Genomic DNA, 22,506 nt, shown 5'->3' with positions numbered 1-22,506 from the left:
AACCCTACCATCAACAGCATCATAAACTCCTCGTTAGCCACGGCAGAAATCCCCAACGAATGGAAGCTCGCAGCAGTCAAGCCTCTCCAGAAAAACGCCCTATCTGACCCGACCACCCTCTCCAACCTGCGTCCTATCTCCCTGCTCCCACTGGTGTTAAAACTGGCGGAAAAGTTCGTTCATAGTCAACTCATGAACTTTCTGGAGGAGAATAATATCTTACACCCAAACCAGTCAGGGTTTCGGTCGAAACATTCCACCGAGTCTGCCCTGCTGTTCACAGCAGAGACCCTACAAATGGCCATGGACCAGGGAAAGAAGGCTGTCCTGATTTTACTTGACCTCTCGGCAGCCTTCGACACGGTCTCACATACCATCTTAGTGGACCGGCTGGTTACCGCAGGAATAGGAGGGGTGGCTCTGGCTTGGTTCAGAAATTTTCTTAACAACAGACGCCAAGTCATAGTTTTGGGCCCATTCCAGTCTGAAGCTAAAGTCATCAGCTCTGGGGTCCCTCAGGGCTCTAGGTTAAGCCCTGTACTCTTCAATCTATACATGGTACCCCTGATTGAGCTAATTGCGTCATTTCAGATTAGCACAATATCATATGCTGATGACACGCAGCTCATTCTGGTGCTGGATAGGGAACTGCCTGGTGCCGAGGAAAACCTGAAAAATTGCTTGACGGCTACGTTTGAATGGATGACCAGCAATCATCTCAAATGCAATTCCGGCAAGACGGAAATCCTGCCGTTCGGCAACCAAAATCTATTTTCCCCGAAACACTGGTGGCCTGATGATGCTGAAGCCCCCCCTAATACCATCTCGTCTGCCCGAAATTTGGGCATCAAATTTGATGACCAACTGTCTTTTAAACAGCAAGCGGTGGCCGTAGCTGGTATGTGCTTTCACATAATTAAATCTCTGAGGAAGTTCTTTGACCTTCTTCCTCTGTCAGCCAGGAAAACGGTTGCAGTCGCCTTAATAACCTCGAGGTTGGACTACTGTAATCGCCTATATGCTGGAGCTAATAAGTCCGTACTCCACAGGCTACAGATGGTCCAGCATGCAACTGCCCGGCTGGTGCTACGTTGGCCCCGCAAGTCATCTGCTTCGGCCGCGCTAAATGCGCTTCATTGGTTACCAATTGGCAAAAGGCTCCTATTTAAGATTCTTCTGATTACATTCAGAGCCTTTCAACAGCAAGGGCCCAAATATCTGTCCACTGGCTTTAAACGGTACCATCCTACCCGCTGTTTGAGGTCTGCTAGTCAGAACCTGCTAATAACCCCCAGATTTAGTCTGGCAACTAAAGGAGGGAAATCTCTTTTTGTTCTGGGTGTTAAGGCCTGGAACAAGCTTCCGCCGTACCTTCGGTCATTGTCCCATGAAAACCAGTTTAGGAAAGCCCTAAAAACCTGGGTGTTTTCCCTCACAGATGCCGCTTGCAGAGTACTAGTGTAAAGTATGTTCCACTGAGCTGCCTTCTTCCCTCCAATCTATTTCATCTGGATTGGTTGAGCGCCAAGATACTCCTTGGAGTGATAGGAACGCTATATAAGTGTTCATTACATTTACAGGTTCTTCAAGTGATATGACTTGGCCTTTCTCCGTGTCCCGAATGTCTCAATGGTCGATCAGGGAAGCAGGTTTCACCAGGGTAGACAGCACTCTTTTGCAATGGGTGGAATGAACCCAGTTTGTAGTGTAGTTCCTATTATCCCAATAGGCTCTGCGCATTGTAATAATATCTTCAATAGTATAGACGTAGGACAGAGGTTAACTAGGTCTTCTACTGTCGATATTAGACTTAAGTTTTGTGTGCCAGCTAGCTCAGAGTTCACTAGAAACTTTCTCGAATAGGCGAGGAGGAGTTTAACCTCCCTGGATAGACAAGAAGGGATTAAGGTTCTGACAACCATAGAACATGACAACTTTGCTCTCCCTAATCAAGAGTATATCTCCGGAGTCGTGTGAAAACAAAAGACAACTATTATACTCAGTCAGTACGTGCATACTTAGTTCCACCAGATTGTAGAGAAAGAAGAGATGGGCGTGTTCAATAAAAGGTGTTATTTATTGATCAGTCTCTTTTTCTCATACAAGAGAAATGAATCGCTACAGTAGCAATACTTAAGGTTAAGTAAAGTGCATACAGTAAAAGCAGGATTATAAAATAATACTGTAAAAGCATTGATATGGTTTCTTAGCCATATGATCCTTTAAAATGGATAAAAGATATACATACATATATACATTGACTAATCGTACTCAACTGGTGCTTCTAACTACGCCTACCCCGGTGTACCTGACCTGAGCCTAATACGTGGGAGGGAGTAAGTAAGTAGCAGTTTAAGTTAAGTTTGTTTTGCCAAGAATCTGACTCAAGAATTCTCTGTAAGGGGTTAGTCAGTTCAGTACCTGGGATTTAGAAGGCAGGAGGTCTGGTATCTCTGTCTCAGGACTCGGTATCCCAGTTACCCGCAAGGGCAAGTTGGAAACGCTGGAAGCTGGATTTCTCGGCAGGAGAAAAGGCAGCGTCTCTCTCAGCGCGTCAAGAGGGAGGGGCAGCGTCCGTGGGCTTCCTGCATCAGCTGGGCTCTCCGGCAAGTAGTCACTGCTCCAAGCTCATCACCACCGTGTCTTTGCTTAGGGCAGCATCGGTATATTTATACCTGAAAGGTGCCGGGTTTGACGTAAGGATGGACATAAGACGTCAATAAAAGATGTCATTAAGAACTGGTCGTTCTTACATTCTTTACAGGAGTTCTCGAACGAAATCAAAACAATAGCAGTGGGGATTTCCCAGGTTTGCTGGAGGCTTGGTTTGTTTAGAGAACTCGGTGAGCTTTCTAGGGGGCTGGAGGAATAGTGCTTGCTCAATGTGACAGCATGCGCTATGACTTAATCTGAAAACGGGTTTCTGTGCCGTTGTATGGACATTAGTGAATAATAACCGGACAAGGGTCAGAAAATAGGAGTATCGATACAGGTCCCTAGATAAACATACTAAAAGATTCTCCTTTTCGTCACTCGAACTGCAGTTCTCGTCGCGAGGAGTACTTGCTCTGGGCCCAGCCACCTGGGCTCCAAGCTGCTCGACCTCTGGAAGGATCGGACCATTACATGGTCCCCAGGCTGAAACCCATTGCTCTCACCTGCAGACCTGTCAAGAAGAGCTTCTCGAACCTGTTGATGAATAGAAATCAAACTGTCAGGCAAATGTGATAGGTAGTCACTCATCAAAACACATGGTACATCATGTATGGGGGATGGATTAGGAATTCCCCAAATATTCATAGGCCTTCCAAATACTACCTCATATGGTGTAAGACCAGATCGTGAATGTGGCACTGATCTAATGGACAACAATGCCAAGGGTAGTGCATCAGGCCATTTCAAGGATGTGGAAGCCTGAATTTTAGCTAGCTTCAGCTTGAAAATAGCACTGTAGCTCTCCACTAGCCCTGCTGATTGTGGATAGAAGGCACCATGAAACTTCTGCTTAATCCCTAATCCTTTCGGGACATATTCAACAATTTGCCCAAAAAAATGGGGTCCGTTATCACTCCATAAAAGTTTGCAAACACCGAATCTGGGGAAGAATTCTTTCAGAAACACCTCTGCTGTAGTAAAAGCTGTATTATCCTTCGTAGGGTACGCCTCTATCCACTTACTGAAGGCACATACCACTACTAGAACATACTTCAGATTATTGCAGCGTTCAAGCTGAATGTAATCCATTTGCAAAACTTCAAAAGGTGCAGTTGGTGTAGCAAACCCTCCTGTAGGAGTTCATGTCCCTTTACCAGGATTGTACTGGAGACAAATCAAGCAGGACTGTAATGTCTTTTTAGCTATGCCAGCAGTTTCTGGATGCTCAATAACTTGCATAAGCAATTTCGTTATCGAGGACGCTCCAACATGTGCCGGCCCATGTGCCATATGAATCATAGGTTGTAAATAGGCTGTGGGAAGTCTCCATTTGGTCATGTCTTTATTTCGCCAACAACCCTCATCATCCAATGTTCCTTCTTTAGACCATTGCTCAAGTCCTTCTGCAGAAACAGATCTCTGCATGTCTAGCACCTCCTGCCTAACATCATGCCAACGTTCACCCTCAGACCTCAATACGTACATGGATGTGGTGCTTCACTGCATTGCAGTTTCACTGGCTGTGTGACCTGCAAAGGCATTGATGTGAGAAGTTGGCCTGATATGTGATGTCCACTATTCTAGTGGGCACCCTGTATCAGTCCAAACAACCCTTATAAGATGGTTGTAAAGTCAACCTTATAGACCAGCTATCTTAGTGGTAGCATGGACAAAGCAGTCTTAGGCTAACACCTTAGAGAGCATGTGAAGCCAATTGTTTTACCAATAATAACCCCTTAAATACCAAATGAAAGGATACCACACCAGGTATATATAAAATATATATGTATTTATTACTAACACAACCCCTTTGCACTCTTTATGAGGTCAGAGTTCGAGATACAGCACAAGTGACTCAATAAGCATACTATAAGTTGCACAAATACAATTCTGCCCTAGGGGCCTCACGAACCATATACTAAATAAGTGGTATAAGAACCACTTCAGAACAGGTGAATAGGCCTAGGGCCTAGGGAATCGCTGGGACTACGCTGAACCACCACAGGGTAGGAAATAGGAGTCTCACAAGATGCGTGTGCAGTGTCTAAACACACACGCGAGTTCTCATAGACTTTTAATGGGAACATAAAAGTTAGAAACTAGTTGATTTTGGACAGTCCGGGTGGACTTGCGGGGAAACCCAGTTAGAACAGGACACTTGGATAGTTATTACCCACGGGAGCACCGGAGTACTCTAGTTACCTCACCCAGGGAAGCCGGGTGCATAGGTGTGAAGTCGTGTCGGGTTTCGTCGTCGATTCCTATGGAGAGCTGCAAGAAGATGCTGCAGGCGACCAGAAGGAAGATGTCCGGATGGATCCAAGGGTGGATCGGAGACGTGAAGAACCTGAAAGCAGAGGGGATAGAGTCTGGGTAACTAGCCAGTGACCAGGAAGGAACCAGGAAGGAACCAGTTGATGTCGAACTGCAAACAGGTGAAGAAGTGAAGCTTGTCTCTGCAGCCACGTGGACTAGGAGGCGTCGACGACGACCAGGAGCGGGATACGGACTGTCCCACGAAGGCTCACGCTGTTGGCGGTGTTGACTTCCGGATTGGAGTCAACAAGCTTTGACAAAGGCAATCCACGCAGGAAGTGAAGATCGGCTTCTTGTACAGACCATCAAGGTCTGTGGAGCTTCCCCTTTACAGGAAAGCAAGAGCAAGCCCAGAGCAACCAGGCAAGCAGTGTGGTTTCAAAATGGAGTCTTCAAGATGTCCACTAGCCAGGGGGCTAGCAACCGCGAAGACGCGTCGAGAGGAAATGCAAGAGCAGGCCCCACGCGGTACTCGTGGAGTGTGGAGGGCAGAGCTTTGGTGCACTTATGACTCGGTGTTGGGGCTTCTCAAGTCCCAATGCACAACTTCGAGGACGCCTCAGAAGCTGCACAATTTGCAAAGAGCAAAATGGCCAGGTGTCCGGTCCCACGTCTCTCGTGTCCGCCACGGGTCTCAGCATTGCTTGAGGGGTGGGTCGGGGTTGGAGAAGTCTGAAAGTCTAGTCCTGTGAAGCAGAGTCGTCGGGATCCTTCGGGAGCATCGACAAAGCAAACTGGCAATTCGCTAGGTGGTGCCTGTTTGCACAGGGTGGTCACTCTTTGACCACAAGGGAGATTCTTCAGTCTTCTAGTTGCAGTAGAATGTCGAAGGTCCAGAGTTTCCTTTCAGAGTTTCAGTTCAGGATAATCTAAAGTCTCTAGACTCAGCTCCTAGCTTTATACTGATTAAAGGGGCTGGATTACCTGCTAGGTCCCTCCTATGGGTGGGACCAGGGAAGGAGGTGGTTACACCCCTTTCCCTTTGTCCAGTTTCGCGCCAGAGCTGGGGCTGGAGTGCCCCAGCAACTGGTTTGAACCGGGCTATGCATGGAGCACCTTGTGTGCCCCAGGCAGTGTCTCATTTCATTCATCCCACCCTGCCCCAATACACTATAGCCTGTCTGGGGAGGTGCTAGCACCTCCCAAGGCAGGAAATCTATTGTCCAGGCCTCCCTCACTGGAAGGGCTCCCAGCTGCAGGAGGTCAGACTTGTGTCTGTGGCAGCAGCATCCATTTTGTGATGCTGAGGCTCTGTTTAACTTTAACCGGGTAAAGCTACAACTACATGTCTTCTCCCTCTAGAAGGGTGGAATGCTACCCCCGTCGCCAGAACTGGCGAGGGGGCAGTATACCAAAGCGTATGACACCTTACACGACATGTTTTGATAAAGACAAACCAAAGTTAGCATTAACCGCGAGGATTATAATGCACGTAAGAGTATATGGTATGGCTATATCATAGAACAGCTATAAGGACATGGTTCCGAAAGCTGCAGACAGGCTCAGCTCATGCCAGAGCACCATCTCACATAAAACCAAGCACTCTGCCTTCAGGATTGTTAAGGCCTGCCATAGGAGTGACTTATAGGTATATACGTGTCTATATGTAATGGTAGGTATAGGGATACTATACCTAAGCAAGGGGTGATTACACAGCCTTGCCCCAGTTGAGTGATCAGCCAGTTGTGTCAATGTGGATGGCCAGCCAGGGGTGGCATAATACATGCTGCAGCCCCTGGTAGGCTTTGGATGCACCTATGCCCTGGGTATCTATGGTACACTCTACAGGGGCTCACAAAGGTGACCCAATACCCAATTAGGTATGTACCTAAAGTACATGGTATGAATTTAGAGAGAGAACAGCTGGGCTGTGGGTCTGATTAGCAGGCCCACAGCCACACTAAAGTCGAGAAACCAGCATATCAGAGCAAAAAGTGGGGGTGACCATAGGAAGCAGATCCTACTCTCCTACAGATACACTAGCTCCTGCCTTTAAAACCATGACTAGTGAGGTGTGGTGTGCGCACCTACCTACACTACTTGGTTTCCTACTAGAACCTCTCTAAGGGTTGTAGTCAGGGTGTGCTAAGCCCTTACCACCTACAACTTCTAAGTTCAGTAGAACTTATGTATTATAAGTCTTGATTTATATGTACCTACTGGTACCTTGAAGTGAGTTTTCAAATGATATTCTCAAGATTATTTGCTAAAACAATGCAAGCTGTAATCCCACATGCTGCACACCAATGTGAGAAGTTGGCCTGATCTATGATGTCCACTATTCTAGTGGGCACCTTGCACCAGTCCAAACGACCCTTATTGATGGTAGGTTGTAAAGTAAACCTTATAGAAAGCTATCCTAGTGGTAGCTGTGGAGAGCAGCCTTCAGCCTAAGACTTAGAGGCGAGTTAAGCAAGTTGTTTTACCAATTATAATCTCTTGAATGATCAAATGAAAGCACACCACACAAGGTATATATCAAATATATATATATATGTATTTATTCTAAACACTCTAGACTCTTTATGAGGTCAGAGGTAAAAGTACAATACAAGGAACTTAATTAGTACACGATAAGTTGCACAGTATACGTTATGCCCTAGGGGCCTCACAAACCATATACTAAAATAGTGGTATAAGAACCACGTGTGGAATAGAAAGCAGGCCTAGGGCCTGTGGAATCGCTGGGGCTACCTAGAATCACCAAAGGGTAGGATGCAGGAGGCCCACAGGAGACCCGTGCAGTGTCTAAACACAGAAGCGGGTTACCATTGACTTTCTATGGAGAACAAACAAGTTACAAATGTACAGTTTAAGGACACTTTTAGGTTAACTACGATGGAACCCTTTTTAGACTGGGACACTTCGAGAGTCAAGACCCACGGGAGCATTGTAGTAGTTGTGTTACCTCACACAGGGAAACCGGGTGCATAGGTGTCTTTTGGTGTCTGGTTTCGTCGTTGATTCCAGTGGAGGGCTGCGAAGAAGTGCTGGAGGCGACCAGAGGAAAAGTGTCCGGTGGATCGAAGATCTGAAGAACCTGAAAGCAGAAGGGACAGTGTCTGGATCGCTAGCCAGTGACCAGGATGGCGATGGGAAGCTGCCAGCCAATGTCGGGTGATTTCAGGGGAAGAGGTGAAGCTTCTCTTCAGCCACGGGGTCCAGGAGGCGTCGATGATGACCAGGAGCTGGATTCGAGCTGTCCCACAAAGGATCTAGTTGACTGCGGTGTCGGAATCCAGATTGGACCCAACAAGCCTTGGCAAACACAATCCATGCAGAATGTCCAGATTGGCTTCGGTGCAGACCGGCAAGGTCTGGAGGACGCCTCCTTTGGAGAGAAGTGGGAGCACGCCTAGAGCAACCAGGAAAGCTCACTGAATCAAAGATTGGCCTTCGAGGGGGCTCACTAGCCAACGGACTAGGAACCGCGAAGGCGCGTTGAGCTGAAATGCACAAAGCGGGCCCACGGGACACTCGTGGAGTGTGAGCTTCAGTGCAAAAGGTGCTCGGGGCAGGGGCTTCAAATACCCCAGTGCACAACTTCGGAATACCTCGGGAAGTAGGGGCAGTTTGCAAAATGCAGGATGTCCAGGAGTTCTGGTCCCATGTCTCTCGTGTCAGCTACGGGTCTCAGCTTTGCTGGGAGCTCGGGTCAGCTTCAGAGATGTCTGGAAGTCCATGTCCTGTGTCGCAGATTCTTCGGCATCCGGCGGGAGCCTCGAAAAGGCAGACCGGCAAAGATGCAGTTGGTGCCTGTTTGAACAGGGTGGTCACTCCTTGATGCAAGAGCTGGGGCTGAGTGCCCCAGCAGCCGGTTTGAACTGGGAAATGCATGGAGCACCTAGTGTTCCCCAGGCAGTGTTTGAAAAGCATTCACTGAATGCAACCCACCCTACCCCAATACACTAAAGCCTGTCTCGGGGGTGCCAGCACCTCCCTGGACAGGAAACCTATTGTCCAGGCCTCCCCTGCCAGAGTTTCGTCCAGCAGCAGGACGGCAGACTTGTGTCTGTGGCAGCAGCATCCATTTTGTGATGCTGAGGCTCTGTTTAACTTTAACCAGGTTTACCAGTAACTACATGTCTTCTCCCTCTAGAAGGGTGGAATGCTACCCCCGCCTCCAGGACTGGCGGGAGTGGTAGTATTCCAAAGTGTTTGACACCTTACACAACATGTTTTGATAAAGCCAAACCAAAGTTAGCATTAACCGCAAGGATTATAATGCACTTAAGAGTATATGGTATGGCTATATCATAGAACAGCTATAAGGAGATGGTTCCGAAAGCTGCAGAGGGGCTCAGCTCATGCTAGGGCACCCTCTCACACAAAACTAAGCACTCTGCCTCCAGGATTGTCAAAGCCTGCCATAGGAGTGACTTGTAGGTTAATATGTGTCTATATATATATATATATATATATAAATAGATATATATATATATAGATAGATAGATAGATAGATAGATATAGGTATCCTATATCTAAGTAAGGGGTGATTACACCACCTTACCCAGGCTGCAGGTGCAGACCTGTGGTGTCTGTTTGGAAGGCTAATCTGGGGTGGTATAATACATGCTGCAGCCCCTGGTAGGCCTTGGTTGCACCTATGCCCTGGGTACCTAAGGTACCATATACAGGGGCTCACAAGGGTGGCCCAGTAACCAATCTGGTATGTACCTAAAGTACATGGAGTCCATTTTATAGAGAAAGCAGATAGACTGGGGCCCTGAATAGCAGGGTCCCAGTCCAACTAAGTCGAAAACCAGCAAAACACAAGGCAAAAAGTGGGGGTAACCATATAGTCAGATTCCACCTTCCTACAGTCACATCAGTGCTGGGACACCCGACTGCCCCTCTGACCCCCACAGCATCCAATTCACACATCTAAAACTTGTGAACTACTGCTACTCTGAGTGGTGTCTTCATGAGTGGCAGTCCACTTGTTGCAGGCTTCTCTGAACACCCCTGAAGGGGGATTGCTGCTCTTACTTCCCATGCACTCCCTCTTTCTTGTGGACCGCATTTTGCAGTATTTGGCAACGGTGGCCGCCATCTTAGTGTCAGGCACCCGGCTCTAAATCAGCCCTGCGCTGCATCTATGCCATTTAGGGTCCACCGTGGGGATACCAAATTATATATTAGGAGGACCCTCTATGCCAATGGGGTTCCCAGCCACAACAAGTGAGAGCTTCCTACCTGTAGCCTCCTCTGAGGGGTTGCGGGAGCAGCCTCCGGTCACGGGTCTGGGCAGCTCTTCGCTCCTTCTGTTGTCCTTTCCGCCGCTCCCGCAAATTGCCTCCTCCGCCTTGAGAACTCGGTGTGTGCCACCGCCCGCTGTTCCAAATTACACGGTTCCGCTGGTGCTCGATCGGCGCTGAACGAAAGCCCCGTGCGCCGCCGCTATTTTGAAGACTGGCCACTCCGCTCCGACTTCGATCTCAGGGGTGCGAAAAACATCCTGCGACTTCCAAATTATAAGTCACCAACTACTCCGTACCTCAGCCCTCTCACTCCGGATGAGTTTTGGGTCGAACTTGCACCTAGGAGCTCCGCAGACAGCCAAGGGACGACAGAGCTGAGGTGAATTACGTCCACCCTGCCATCTTGCCTGGCCACCTTGATTTTTATTCTTTACTTAAATTTGAGTTTTGTTTGCTATTCTGGGTAGGAAAACGATGGGGGAGTTACGCACATCGCACATTTGTGGGTTCTTCTGGATGTCTAGTTTCCAACAATATCTGTGTTTCACTAGATGGACGCCTAGCCCTGGAACAGAAATGCAGATGCCACCCTTGCAAAACCAGGTAGTTTTGCGATAGATAATTTTGATGTCTCCACAATAGGTTTTGAGCCCTTCCCTGTAGCACGCACTATGCCCACTCACATAAGTGAGGTACCATTTTTATCAGGAGACTTTGGGGTGGGGGAGGAATGCTGAGCGGGTGCAAGTTTCGGCTCCCCACAGGGTAACAGAACCTGGTGAGAGCCGTAGAAGTCAGCCCATTCTGGATTCTCTTGGTTGTCTAGGTTTAAAAAATGTAGGTTTCCCTAGGTGCCAGCTGAGCTAGGGCCCAAAATCGACAACTAGGCACTTTGCAAAAAAAAATTAATAATAAGATTTCACTGGAAACATATGATGTGTCCATGTTGCGTTTTGGCCAGTTTCCTGTCGCACACACTAGACCTACTCACACAAGTGAGGTACCATTTTTTTTAATAATCAATTTTATTGACTTTATGAAAAACAACAGAAAACAATACTAGCCATTGGTACAGTTGTCAGTGCAAAGAAAAGACAGGAGAATAGTACAACAGTGTACAGAATCCGACAGACAAGAAGAAGATAACATCGCACTCGCCCCAGTCCATAAGTGATCTTATGAGATTATCAAGCCTCTACCACCCCAACCCATTTGCCCCACATTCTACGAAACTTCTTTGGGCAGCCTCTGGCCTCATACATGGGCCGTTCCTGTGCAGCGCACCAATCCACCCCCCTGCGCCAACGCATCATGGTGGGTGCAGTCGAATTCAGCCAGTTGGCTGCAATATCTCTTTTGGCCACCATCATAGCTTTAGAAACAAAATGTCAGCTCTGGATCCATACATTCCCTCTGTAATACCCAGGAGCAAATTCATTGGGCTAAGGGGAACCACCTAACCCAGGACCTCAGTGAGCCCCCTGTTATTGACTCCCAATAGAGCGGGATTTCGGGACAAAGCCATACCATGTGATAAAAATCGGCCTGGGGGTATTCGCAGCAGCGACAGGATGCATCAGGTTGGAGCCCAGTGCAATGAAAACGCACCGGACCGGCGTGAGGTAGGCAACGTGCAGATAGTATATTTGGACTAGTCGGAGCCTTGCTGTGACTGTTTTAGGAGCCATTGATGCGTCTCTCCAATCAACATCATCCAGGGACCCAAGCCAGCCCTCCCATTTGCCCCTGAAGTGGGATAGGAAGTTGTGGGGGGTTATTTGTGAGGGAACAATAGATGCGGGAGATCCCACCCTTCCCCAAGTTGCCGGTCATGACCTGGGCTTCAGGCAAACTATATTCGGGCAGGGAGGTGTCCTCTGATATATGAGAGTGTAGGGCATGACGCACCTTCAGGTAGCGGTAAAACTGGTAAGCATGGATGGAGTACCGGATCTGCAGGTCCTGAAAGGTGCGTATATGGTTCCCGCCCCAGACATCCCTTGTGAAATCCCAATGAGATCCCATGCTCTAAAGCCTGAGGTACCATTTTTTATCAGGAAACTTGGGGGGGGGATGCTGGGTAGTTGGATGTTTGTGGCATAGATTCCAGAACTTTCTATCACAGAAATGTGAGGAAAATGTGTTTTTTGATTTTAGATACATTTTGAGGGTTGCAAGGGATTCTGGGTAACAGAACCTTGTGAGTGCCACACAAGACACCCCATCCTGGATTCTCCTGGTTGTCTAGGTTTAAAAAATGTACAGGTTTGCTAGGTTTTACTAGGTGCCGACTAAGCCTGGGCCCAAAATCCACAGCTAGGCACATTGCAAAAAAAAAAAATCTGATTTCAGTGGCAAAATGTGATGTGTCCATGTTGCATTTTGGGCTGGTTCCTGTTGCATGCACTAGGCCTACCCACACAAGTGAAGTACCATTTTTAACGTAAGACTTAGGGTAATACAGAATAGTAGAACAAGTGTTACCATTAGTCTTTCTATGCATAGATACCTTCTAAATGTAAGACAGTGTGAAGAAAAATAAGTCATTTTGAAAAATACCCTCTACTTCACATGCTTATATGGGTACAAATGCAGAGGTGCACACAACTGTTTCTAAACTCCATATCTTGTTGCCATTTTAGAAATACATAGGTTTCTTTGATACCTATTTTTCACTCTTCAGATTTTACCAAATAAATTGCTATATACCCGATATACAATGGAAAACAGTTGCAAAGTGCAACTCAGTATTTGGCTCTGGGTAAATTGGGTTCTTGATAAAGCTACAAACCTTATATATCCCCGCAATCAAAACGGCCCTCAGATGTAACTGTATATTGCTTTCAAAAATCTACCATTGTTAGAAGAAGTTACAGGTCAAAATGTAGGATCAAATGCCTGTGTTTTTCAATTCTGTTCCAATATCTTCTTATTTCCTGTTATTTTCTGTAAGAAAACCTTGAAGGATCTTGCTGAATTCAGAATGTCTACTTTTAAGAAAGGTATAGCTTTTCGGGAATCATTATTGGTTTCATACACATTTCTACCACTAACTGGAAGGACAATTAAAGCACCAAAAAACAGGGAAAATAGGCTATGTCCCAGTAAAATACCAATACTTTGTAGAAAATTGTGGTTTTCTGACAAAAGTCAGCCTGTTCCTGAAAGCTGGGAAGATGCGCCACAAATCCTTTGTTGTTGCCATTTGCAGAGAAAAACAGATGCTTTCTTCTGCAGCACTTTTTTTTACCAATTATCCCAAAAACCCAATAATCTATCTGTATTGTGGCTAATTTCTCATTACCCTCCAGGGGATTCCACCAAACCTGGATACCTTTAGAATCCTCAGGATGTTGGAACAGAAGGACGTGATTTTGGCTTGGATACCTTATTTGGACAAAATGTTATGGGGGCCTAAAAGCGAACTACCCTAAATAGCCCAAAACGGCGTGGCACCAGGGTGGGTGGCTGACAGCGAAAGTGTTAAACTAATTGATTGATAACTGTGTTTTTTATATTAACTTCAGTGTATATTTCATCTTTTTATCCTATTCATTTGTTTTCTTGCGCCTCCCATGTTAAAGTTGCACTTGCTGTTTTAATTAATTGATAACCAGCTCCATGTCTTTGCAGGTGGCGAAAGACGTGTCTGTTCGGCTTCACAATGAACTGGAGTTTGTGGAAAAGATGAAGGTTAAATTAGAGCAGGAGAACGAAGATCTCCGTCAGAGACTCATCGAGACAGAGGTGGCCAAGCAAGTGCTGCTTAACGAGATGGATAAACTTAAGGAGGTGAGATGAAGAATACTTCAGTAATGCGCAGCCCTATCAAGAAAATACAACTGTGCAGCATGCATTCTTGTGGATTTAGGTGAAGCAGCTCTGAGAAAAGAAGTGTGGAGACTGAATGTGCACTCATGAACAAGATTGATAATTTGTAGCTTGAAGATGATACAAACCAGACATGTAAAGCATGGACAGGGGATGTACACTGCTGGGGTTACAACATGTAGTGCAGGGAGAGGAAGTCTGGTCAGTGACATAGAGCTTAGTTCAACAAAAACCTGGAAAACCTTGAAATACCAGTAATCCAAGAGGTATCATTCTGCATTTAGTGGCCATAGTCCGATTATGGTTAACAAACAGTGTTTGGCTTCCTCCTGCCATTGATGTTCTGTGTACTTCACATTCGTGCAGCTGCCATGTGGCTTCTTGTGAGTGACATACGGTGCAACCAGCCAGTATGTGACATGCTTTTTCCTGCATCCTTTCTTGGTGACCTACTGCCTCCTTTTGCACCTCCACCCAATTGGTGCCCTTGCTGCATGTAACCTAGTCCTTCATGCCTTAACCTTGAATTACAAACTGCTTTCTTTTTCCTTTTGCTTGTTATGGCTGGCTTCCAGCAACCCCAGAGGGAGACGCTGTTTCTTGAACCCTCACAGTTGTCAAGGTTCAGGGTTGCCACCTGGCCAGTATTTTACTGACATGGTTGGCGTTTCATATAAAATACTGAGGAGGCTACCCAAAACTGTATTTTTCTCTTTGAAAATATTAACTTAAAAAGCAATTATATCAAGACCTTACTTCAAATGTGTTGTAGAACTGTCTAAACAATTTCCAAACATTTGTTAAAGAAAATAGAGGCCACATTGCCATGTTAAAAATTAATGCAGAAAATTGTGCACAAATTGTATTCTAGCTTTGGGTGCCGCCTTTTGCGTGATTGTTTATGACCTGTTGTTATGGACTCTCCGGCAAGTGACATACTGCTTCCTTCACTTTTCTGTGGATGGCTTGTTGCTTCCTGTGCCCTTGTGCAGGGGGGCATACTGCCCCCCCCCCCCCGGCATACTGCTTAATACACGTCAGGTCACATCCTTCCTCCTCCAAACCCCATCTGGTATGTGAGGGGTGCCCCCCCCCTTGAATGGACATGTTGCATCCTGTGCTCTCCGGCAGGTTACATTTCTCCGTTGTAGATTACATACTTCTACCTGCATGTTCATCTCTTGGCCTTTTCAAGCCATATGTGGGTCTTATATTTAAGTATAGACTTCCCTTAACATAAAAGGTTTGCATCAGATATTGAACTCTGATAACAAATTTAGTTAGTCTCATGTTACAAGGATAGGAGAGCATTCGGTTTGAATTGGCTAGGAAAGATAATGATCTATAAATCTGCGGGGGCATCATACAGCTAGCATTAAATAACTTGTGACTCCTCTTCTCACAGAACAGACAGTCTTAAAACCTTGCAGTCAGGAAGGACTTCGATCCAGCTACCCAAGGAGACCCACTAACCAGATCTATTGCTTGGTGTCTCTGCACAAATTATGTGGATTTTGTTCCATATTTGTCAAACCTATTGATTTAAGTGGGAGGCTACCTCTTTTGCTGCAGATCGACCACCTACCAATTCAGTTGTCCCTTCCTGTCCTCCTTCAAGATCTTGGCAGGATGCAAATCATTCCTGACACAATGCCGTGAAAAATAAACTATTCCTGGCTCAGCCTAACTGTAAGGAATGTATTGAAAGGTTTGGTTGTGTAGTACACTTACCAACCCCTTTAGGACTAGTAGGTTTCGTTTGTCAAACCTTCAGCTCAACCCTAGGTAGCTGTGGCTCTGAGCACCTTGGCATATACAAAGGGCCAAACGTAAAGCTTTTAACATCACCAAAACAACTGAAGAAGAATTCGACAAGACATTCAAGGAATATTTTATAAAAATAGACTGTATTTTTATGTATGTTTAGACACCACAACGAAAAAGGTCCACTGGAGGGTTCAGGAGATGTACAATTTACAGGGTATAGTAAATCAAAACATTTCACTCAACCGTGACCAAGAATTGCCAAATTCAATTAATTTAGCAGTTAGAAACTTTATCACCAAAAAGTTGGGCTGGTTGTATTGCGGTCACTTTAGGCAGCCAATTCTAGGAGGAAGTCAGTCAGGGTGACCAGCGAGATACTCAGAATCAGTTACCTTTACAGGTGACGCAGTTCCTGGCACTTTATCTCTTTTGGAATAGGTTCCCATGGAAATGGTCCTGATGCAAGGGATGAAGAACGCTGTAGATGGATGCGATGAGACATGCACTTCACTATATTCCAATTACACCCAGGGCATCACTACACTTCTGCGTAAGGGTCTGCAGCGGCATATGCAAGAGTACTATGCACTGAAAACAGCCCCTACGTGCTGGTAGCCGGGACACTACATAAGCCTGTGATATTAGCAGCAGTATACAGCCCCAATAATGATGGGCCTGGCTTCTCTGAAGTATAGCGGCTCATTTCCAGCCTTGACCCAGGGGCCATACTATTGGGAGGAGATTTCAATGTCGTGCTAAAAGACCAGGTGGACTGGTCAGGAACATCTAGGTGCCCACACCCTAACGCAGCACTGACCCTCAACACTATCATCCACGACAGCTACTGATAGGATGTTTGGCGACACACACGCATGGTGCACAGACTGTGTCATGGCAGGTCACAACGCATGGTTTAGGATCGATTATTGGTTGACCTCTTGCGGTGCCCTGACCTGGGTCACTAAAATATCACACCTACCCATCACACTTTCCGATCATGCCCCCCCCCCGTATTGATGGAGCTCATTATCCCTCAGTCAGATCCCCGCGCTTTCTCCTACTGCCTGCCCCGCAGGCACTGCAGGATTCGCTTTATCGTGAATAGATCTGCAAGGAAATATCTGAGTACTTTACACACTAAATGGATTCATAGAGTCTCCCTCCACACTCTAAGAAGCCTTCAAGGTGGTTATTCGTGACGCATATATTGCAAAGCAATTGCCCGTCTTAAAAATTATCCAAGGATGACTTGCCCTGCTGAAGTGGGAAATTTGGGTCCTCAAACTGGAGTATTTCTGTTCCAAAAATACTGCCTCAATGGCTCAATTCAAGATAAACTGGATTGCGAAACAACAGCCCATCGTTATGGGGAGGCCGATCGGTTAGGACTCTTGCGTTGCTGCTGCGCGGGCCACGGACTTCCACATGTCCTTCAATCCTCCCCTTAAGCCATACTTGACATCGTGACCTGCATCTACGCCAACCTCTACACTGCTACCTCGCTTGAATCAGATAGCTACCTGAAGGCATACCTAGAATATCTACAGCTCATCTGGCTAGACCGAGCCCCTCAGGACTATCTTTTTTTTATTTATAAATCTTTTTATTATTTTAAAACAAGAAAAAAGTAATAGACATATCCGGTGCCATACATACATATGTTGATAATAGGGTGAACAGGAGCGATAACAGGATAGACGTGGAGCAATAGAAGAATCTCTGAAGGGCCAGCGCGAAAGAATACGAAATAAGACTTGCAACATTACAATCGATAAGCAGTTTAAATGCGGACCCTCAAGACCTTCCCACCTATAAAATCAAAACAGCAGAAGAATCATGGCAACCAGACATTGGAATCGAAAAGACAGAACCAGGATATTTTGCCAATATTACTAGTAAAGGAAAAACTAAAAAGAGAGTGAAAAAAAGGGAAACCATATGAGCGATAACAAAAAGAAAACAAAAAACCCATCCCCCCCACCCGGCACCCCTGCAACGGCTATCGCCTAACCCCCACTAGCAGTGTGCCTGTCGCCCCAACTAACTAAATTCTAAAAATAGAAAAGAGAAACTGTGGAGGAGGGCATTTCCATATAAACTCCCGGTCCCCTCTCCCCCTGCCAGAGACCAGCACCCCCATGATGAAAAGTCAATAATATCTATAATCATCAATGGATAAATTAGGGGGAGCCGTAATGCACCGCCCAACCTCCCGTGAGACCAACAGCCACAAATTCTACATCCCTTGAGGTCTTAATACCAGCTACAGTCGATCACTCTCAGCCCTGGCCCTTCCGAACCATTAGTTTAGCAGGAGAATTAAAGTGAAGAAAGAGTCTGAATAAATGCAGTACAGTACAATTCAAAGTCAGCAAGTGGCCAAGAACTTCAGCAGCATAGGAACACTCCTTCACGGACGGAAAGTCCCAATATAGTTTTCTCCAAGATCGGAAAGTCACCAAAGAGGGAAGGAATAGTATAGAAGTCCAAGGACAATCACCCACAGGATTCTCCGGGAAGGGGACGCAAATCGATTTTCCCAAAGTCAGCGATGATGGTAGGTATGCCAATATGTTCAAAACACTGGGTTCAGGATTTTCCAGGAAACCAACCAAGGGCTGCTGCTCTTCTTGTCGCACGGGGTCCTCGTTCAGGATCAAGAGGGTCGTAGTTGAAATCGTAACTTGTGGTAATACCTGAGATGTAACAGGGTCCGGGTCCCCACACTCCATCGCCGATAAGCCCGTCATCATTTTGTGAATCAGGGCATTCACATGTGAATGCAATGCCCCGATGGCTGCCAATATCGTTTTTATCGACGGCTCACTCTCCATCCGGTCCATTTCTTCACGCTCAGCAACGGTATCGATCACCTCCCCCGGGGAACCGGTTACCTCGGGGGGAAACAGACAGGAGCGGACCGGACGGCGTCGGAGGAGACTGATCGATTTCTGCGGCAACAATATGTGTCTCGCTTCGTGAGCGAAGGCCCCGACTCACCGAACCCCGGCCGGGCCACACGGGGTCCGCGGGACAGGGACCTCCACCCCCGGTCACTGTCGTGCCACGTCACTCCTCCCTCAATGTTGGTCAGGCAAATTGAGCGCCGTCGTGATTGGGCGAAGAAAAAACCTCCACTACGGTGGACCGGACCCTGACTGCCACTCACGGCCGATGTTGTTCAACTACGACACGGCCAGGTCAAAACTCGAGGCCCTGGCTCTCCTGCTGGATTAGCCCGCAAACTTCAACTCGACGCAGCTCCGTCACCCAGGCAAATTAATTTTTCGGAGTTGCGCCATCGGAGTGAGCATCGGTTCATCTATGCGGAGGTCGGGCGTTAAATCAGCATTATTGACAGGATCTTCTGGCAGGATACGGAGGTCGGCGGAGCCGGGAGCCTAAGTGGCCATCTTGGTTGCTAGCGTAGCTCCTCCTCCTCCATCAGGACTATCTTGATTCCCCCATCACTCTAGAAGAACTTACGGGGGTTATCTGCAATCTCCCGGGTGATAAAGCACAGGGCCTATATAGTCTAACCAATGCGCTCTGTAAGGAGTACATATCCACCCTTGCACCTCATATGCTAGCAATGTTTTGAGAATCCTTAGCAAATGGCGCTCTACCTCTGTCCCTCTGCGAGGAAGTCATAGTGACATTTCTTAAGCCAGAGAAACCTGCACAACATTGTGACTCCTACTGCCATTATCTATGATCAACATAGACAACAAGATTTTTGCTAAGATTTTGGCAAGTCGTCTTCTCTTTTACCTAAAGTAATAAGACCGGATTCACCCCAGGCCACTCTGCTTCCCATAATTTGTGCACCAAATAAGAGGTCCTGCACCATTTAGACCCTCAGGTTTCAGCCGTGACCGTGTTACTTGACACCATCAAGACTTTCGATTCCCAAAAATGACCTTATCTCTTTCTATTACTAGGAGGAATGGGCCACGGCTCCCAATTCATTGGCCAGATAAAGCTCCTCTTTATCCAGCCAACCGCCCGTGTACAGCTTAATGGCATGTTGTCTGTCCCAGTTTCAATTAGCCATGGGACACAACAAGGTTGTCCACTGTCATCCATTTTATTTGCCATGGCTAACAAGCCCTTAGAGGCTAAACTCAGGCAATTTCATGCACATCGAGACCTTGACTTCGACACCAGTGGATTAGTTATCTCGATGTATGCTGTTGGCATCACTCTTTACATTCACAAACCACAGGTAAACCTGGCCCCATTGACTTGCAAGATCATCTGATTTGGCGGCTTCTCAGGTATACTAATCAACTAGTCAAAATCTATATTATTCCCTCTCATGGGCGATACCTTGTTTTTCCCTACATAATACCCGTTCAAATGGGCATCAAACTGGTCCGATGTCTAAGGATATGACTCAGCCTCAATCTTGACGAACTTTGGAGAGCTCACTATGGGCGTGTTATGTCTTGGCTCGAGGTCGAAATCCCATCCTTGTTTTGTCTGCCGCTGTCCATCTCTGGGCGGATAGCAAGAGCAAAAATAATCATCCCCCCACATTTCTATACCTCTTCCTCAACTTATCCATCCCCATCACCGCTCGATTTGTTTGCTGTTTGCGCTCCAGCTTCATTACACTAACATGAGTGGGTAGACAACCCAGCATCTCCTGGGAGATCCTAACTCTACCGCTTATTCGGGTGGTCTGGGCCCGCCAGACATGTTTCTCTATGCATTCGGTGCCTAGGCACAATACTTGTACTACTGGCTGCACCCAACACCTTCCAGCCGCACATGGTCATTGAGGCGGACCAGGTAGCGCCATAGCGTTTCACCACAGCTATCTATTTACTATACAAGGTATTTTGAACAGAAGTAGACATGGAGGCAGCATGAGATGGACCTGGGATAGTCCAAAACTCCACCATCTTTATTCCCCATCAGTCCCACTCGATCAAAACCCACAACTGCCTTTCCTTTCCGACGCGGGTCCTTCCACATGGTCATGATCTCACAGCATTCTCTGACCTTTATCCAGGAGATCAATTCATGCCACTCTTTGAGACCCACACAGCCTCACATCCAATGATATGGGAAATTATTTTATATCAGCTCCAGGCTACTTGCCATGCACTGCATAACACATTTTCGGCCCCTCCACTGACACTCCCAGTTCTTGACTTTACACTCACAAACACATCACCACGCTGGCTAGTATCCCAACCTTACTCCAGCATGCAGACCTCTGCACCGGCATCCATCCCACATGCTCACACTGCCTGGATGGCAGACAATGTCCCTCTCCTAACCGATGCACAATGGTTCTGTTGCTGTAACCAAACGACAACTCTCTCACCTAACAGGCTAAGATTGATGTATTTCAAATTCATGCACTGACTGTACCGCACCCCGCGCAACTACTTAAAATGAGGCCTACCAATGACGCACGATGTCTGAGATGCGCATCACCCAGGCAACTTTTTACATCTGGCATGGGGATGTCTGATGGTGGCAGAGTACTGGAGGAGCGTTCTCCTTTCGACTATACAAGCAATCACTGGCCACTGCCTACCCCGCACCCTCCTGGTGGCCCTCTTAGGCTATGTCAAAGATGTCCCGGGTTGTGACCGCTGACTTATTGCTATGCTCCTCCGATTAGCTAAGTGCAGAGTGGCCATGCACTGGGGCCAGCGTCCTGCTCCCTCATACAAACTTGGTTGCTAGACGCAGTGTGTTGTCAGGGGCAATTAACATACTATTGGGAATTGATGCCTGCATGGTCATGCCCCACAGACATTTGGGAACCGCTCCTCCCCCTCCTGTGCCATAGGAACTCCACCCACTCTTCTTCATAATATGCTAATTCTGGGGGGCGCTAGAGGGCACCAAGCAAGATGGCCACACTTGCGTAAGGCTCCTGCAGTTCGGGCGACCATCCTGTTGAAATCCTGGCCATCCAGACAATTTAATCTACAAAGCCGGCCACATATGACCTGATAACATATCAGAAGCTGCCCGGGCTCGGAATATCGACCATTCCCAACCTGCAGACGCACTATCTGCGGCCATCGGCCCTGGGCTCGCACTGCTCAAGATGAAGGCCGGACGGACTGCTTGAGGTGAAGCTACTGTGGGGAGGTGAAGCTACTGTGGGGAGGTCCGCCGCTGCTGCCAGGTGACCTGGCTGGGTCTTGCTGCTAAGCCAAAGACTTGCTGGACGCTGTGAGTGGGCCGGGGGCTGTCCCCCTCTGCCGGGCTGGTGCTGGTCCATGTGCCCCCGTTCTGCCGTGCTGTGCTTCTGCGGGCTGCCCGGCTGCTCCGGGTCTGGCTGCCGTGGCTGCCGTGGGGGGCGTGAGGCGGAGAGGAGAGGCTGCGTGGGAGCCACGGCATAGGGGGCGCCCCCCACCACTGTGTAAGAGGAGCGCTGTCCTGGCGAGCCTGCCGCGGCTAAGGAGGTGAGAGTCGGGCAGGATCCGGGCTACGGAGCCCCCGTGTGCGGAGCCTCCTCCCTGTGAACTGCTGTCCTCTGCAGCTGTACACTAGACCTGCTGCGCTCCTGACCGCCCGCTGCGGCAGAGACCGCGCTGCGGGCGGGGGGCAGAGTCGGTGTCGGGGGAGACTTGGAACAGATACTGTGCACTAGTCACACTTTTATGTCTGTACGTTACCTGCATGCCCTTACCACAATCCCCCCTTTGTTTCCTTTTCTTTCCACAGGTTTTAATCGAAACTAAACGGAGAGCAACACCTTTTTCAC

General features: G+C 47.5%; 1 protein-coding gene across 1 annotated transcript in view; it reads left to right on the top strand.

Moving 5' to 3' along the window:
* MTCL2 (microtubule crosslinking factor 2) overlaps positions 1-22,506 on the top strand; it is an 870,692-nt gene that overhangs the window by 154,910 nt on the left and 693,276 nt on the right. Inside the window, exon 2 of the mRNA XM_078652323.1 lies at positions 13,806-13,964. Coding sequence (XP_078508449.1) covers positions 13,806-13,964 — 159 coding nt within the window. The remainder of the gene's footprint in view (positions 1-13,805; positions 13,965-22,506) is intronic.

Source organism: Lissotriton helveticus, chromosome 7 (assembly GCF_964261635.1).
Source record: "Lissotriton helveticus chromosome 7, aLisHel1.1, whole genome shotgun sequence".
Taxonomy (NCBI): Eukaryota; Metazoa; Chordata; class Amphibia; order Caudata; family Salamandridae; genus Lissotriton; species Lissotriton helveticus.
Note: the sequence above shows the minus strand (reverse complement) of the source record. Positions and strands in the feature narration are given on the sequence as shown.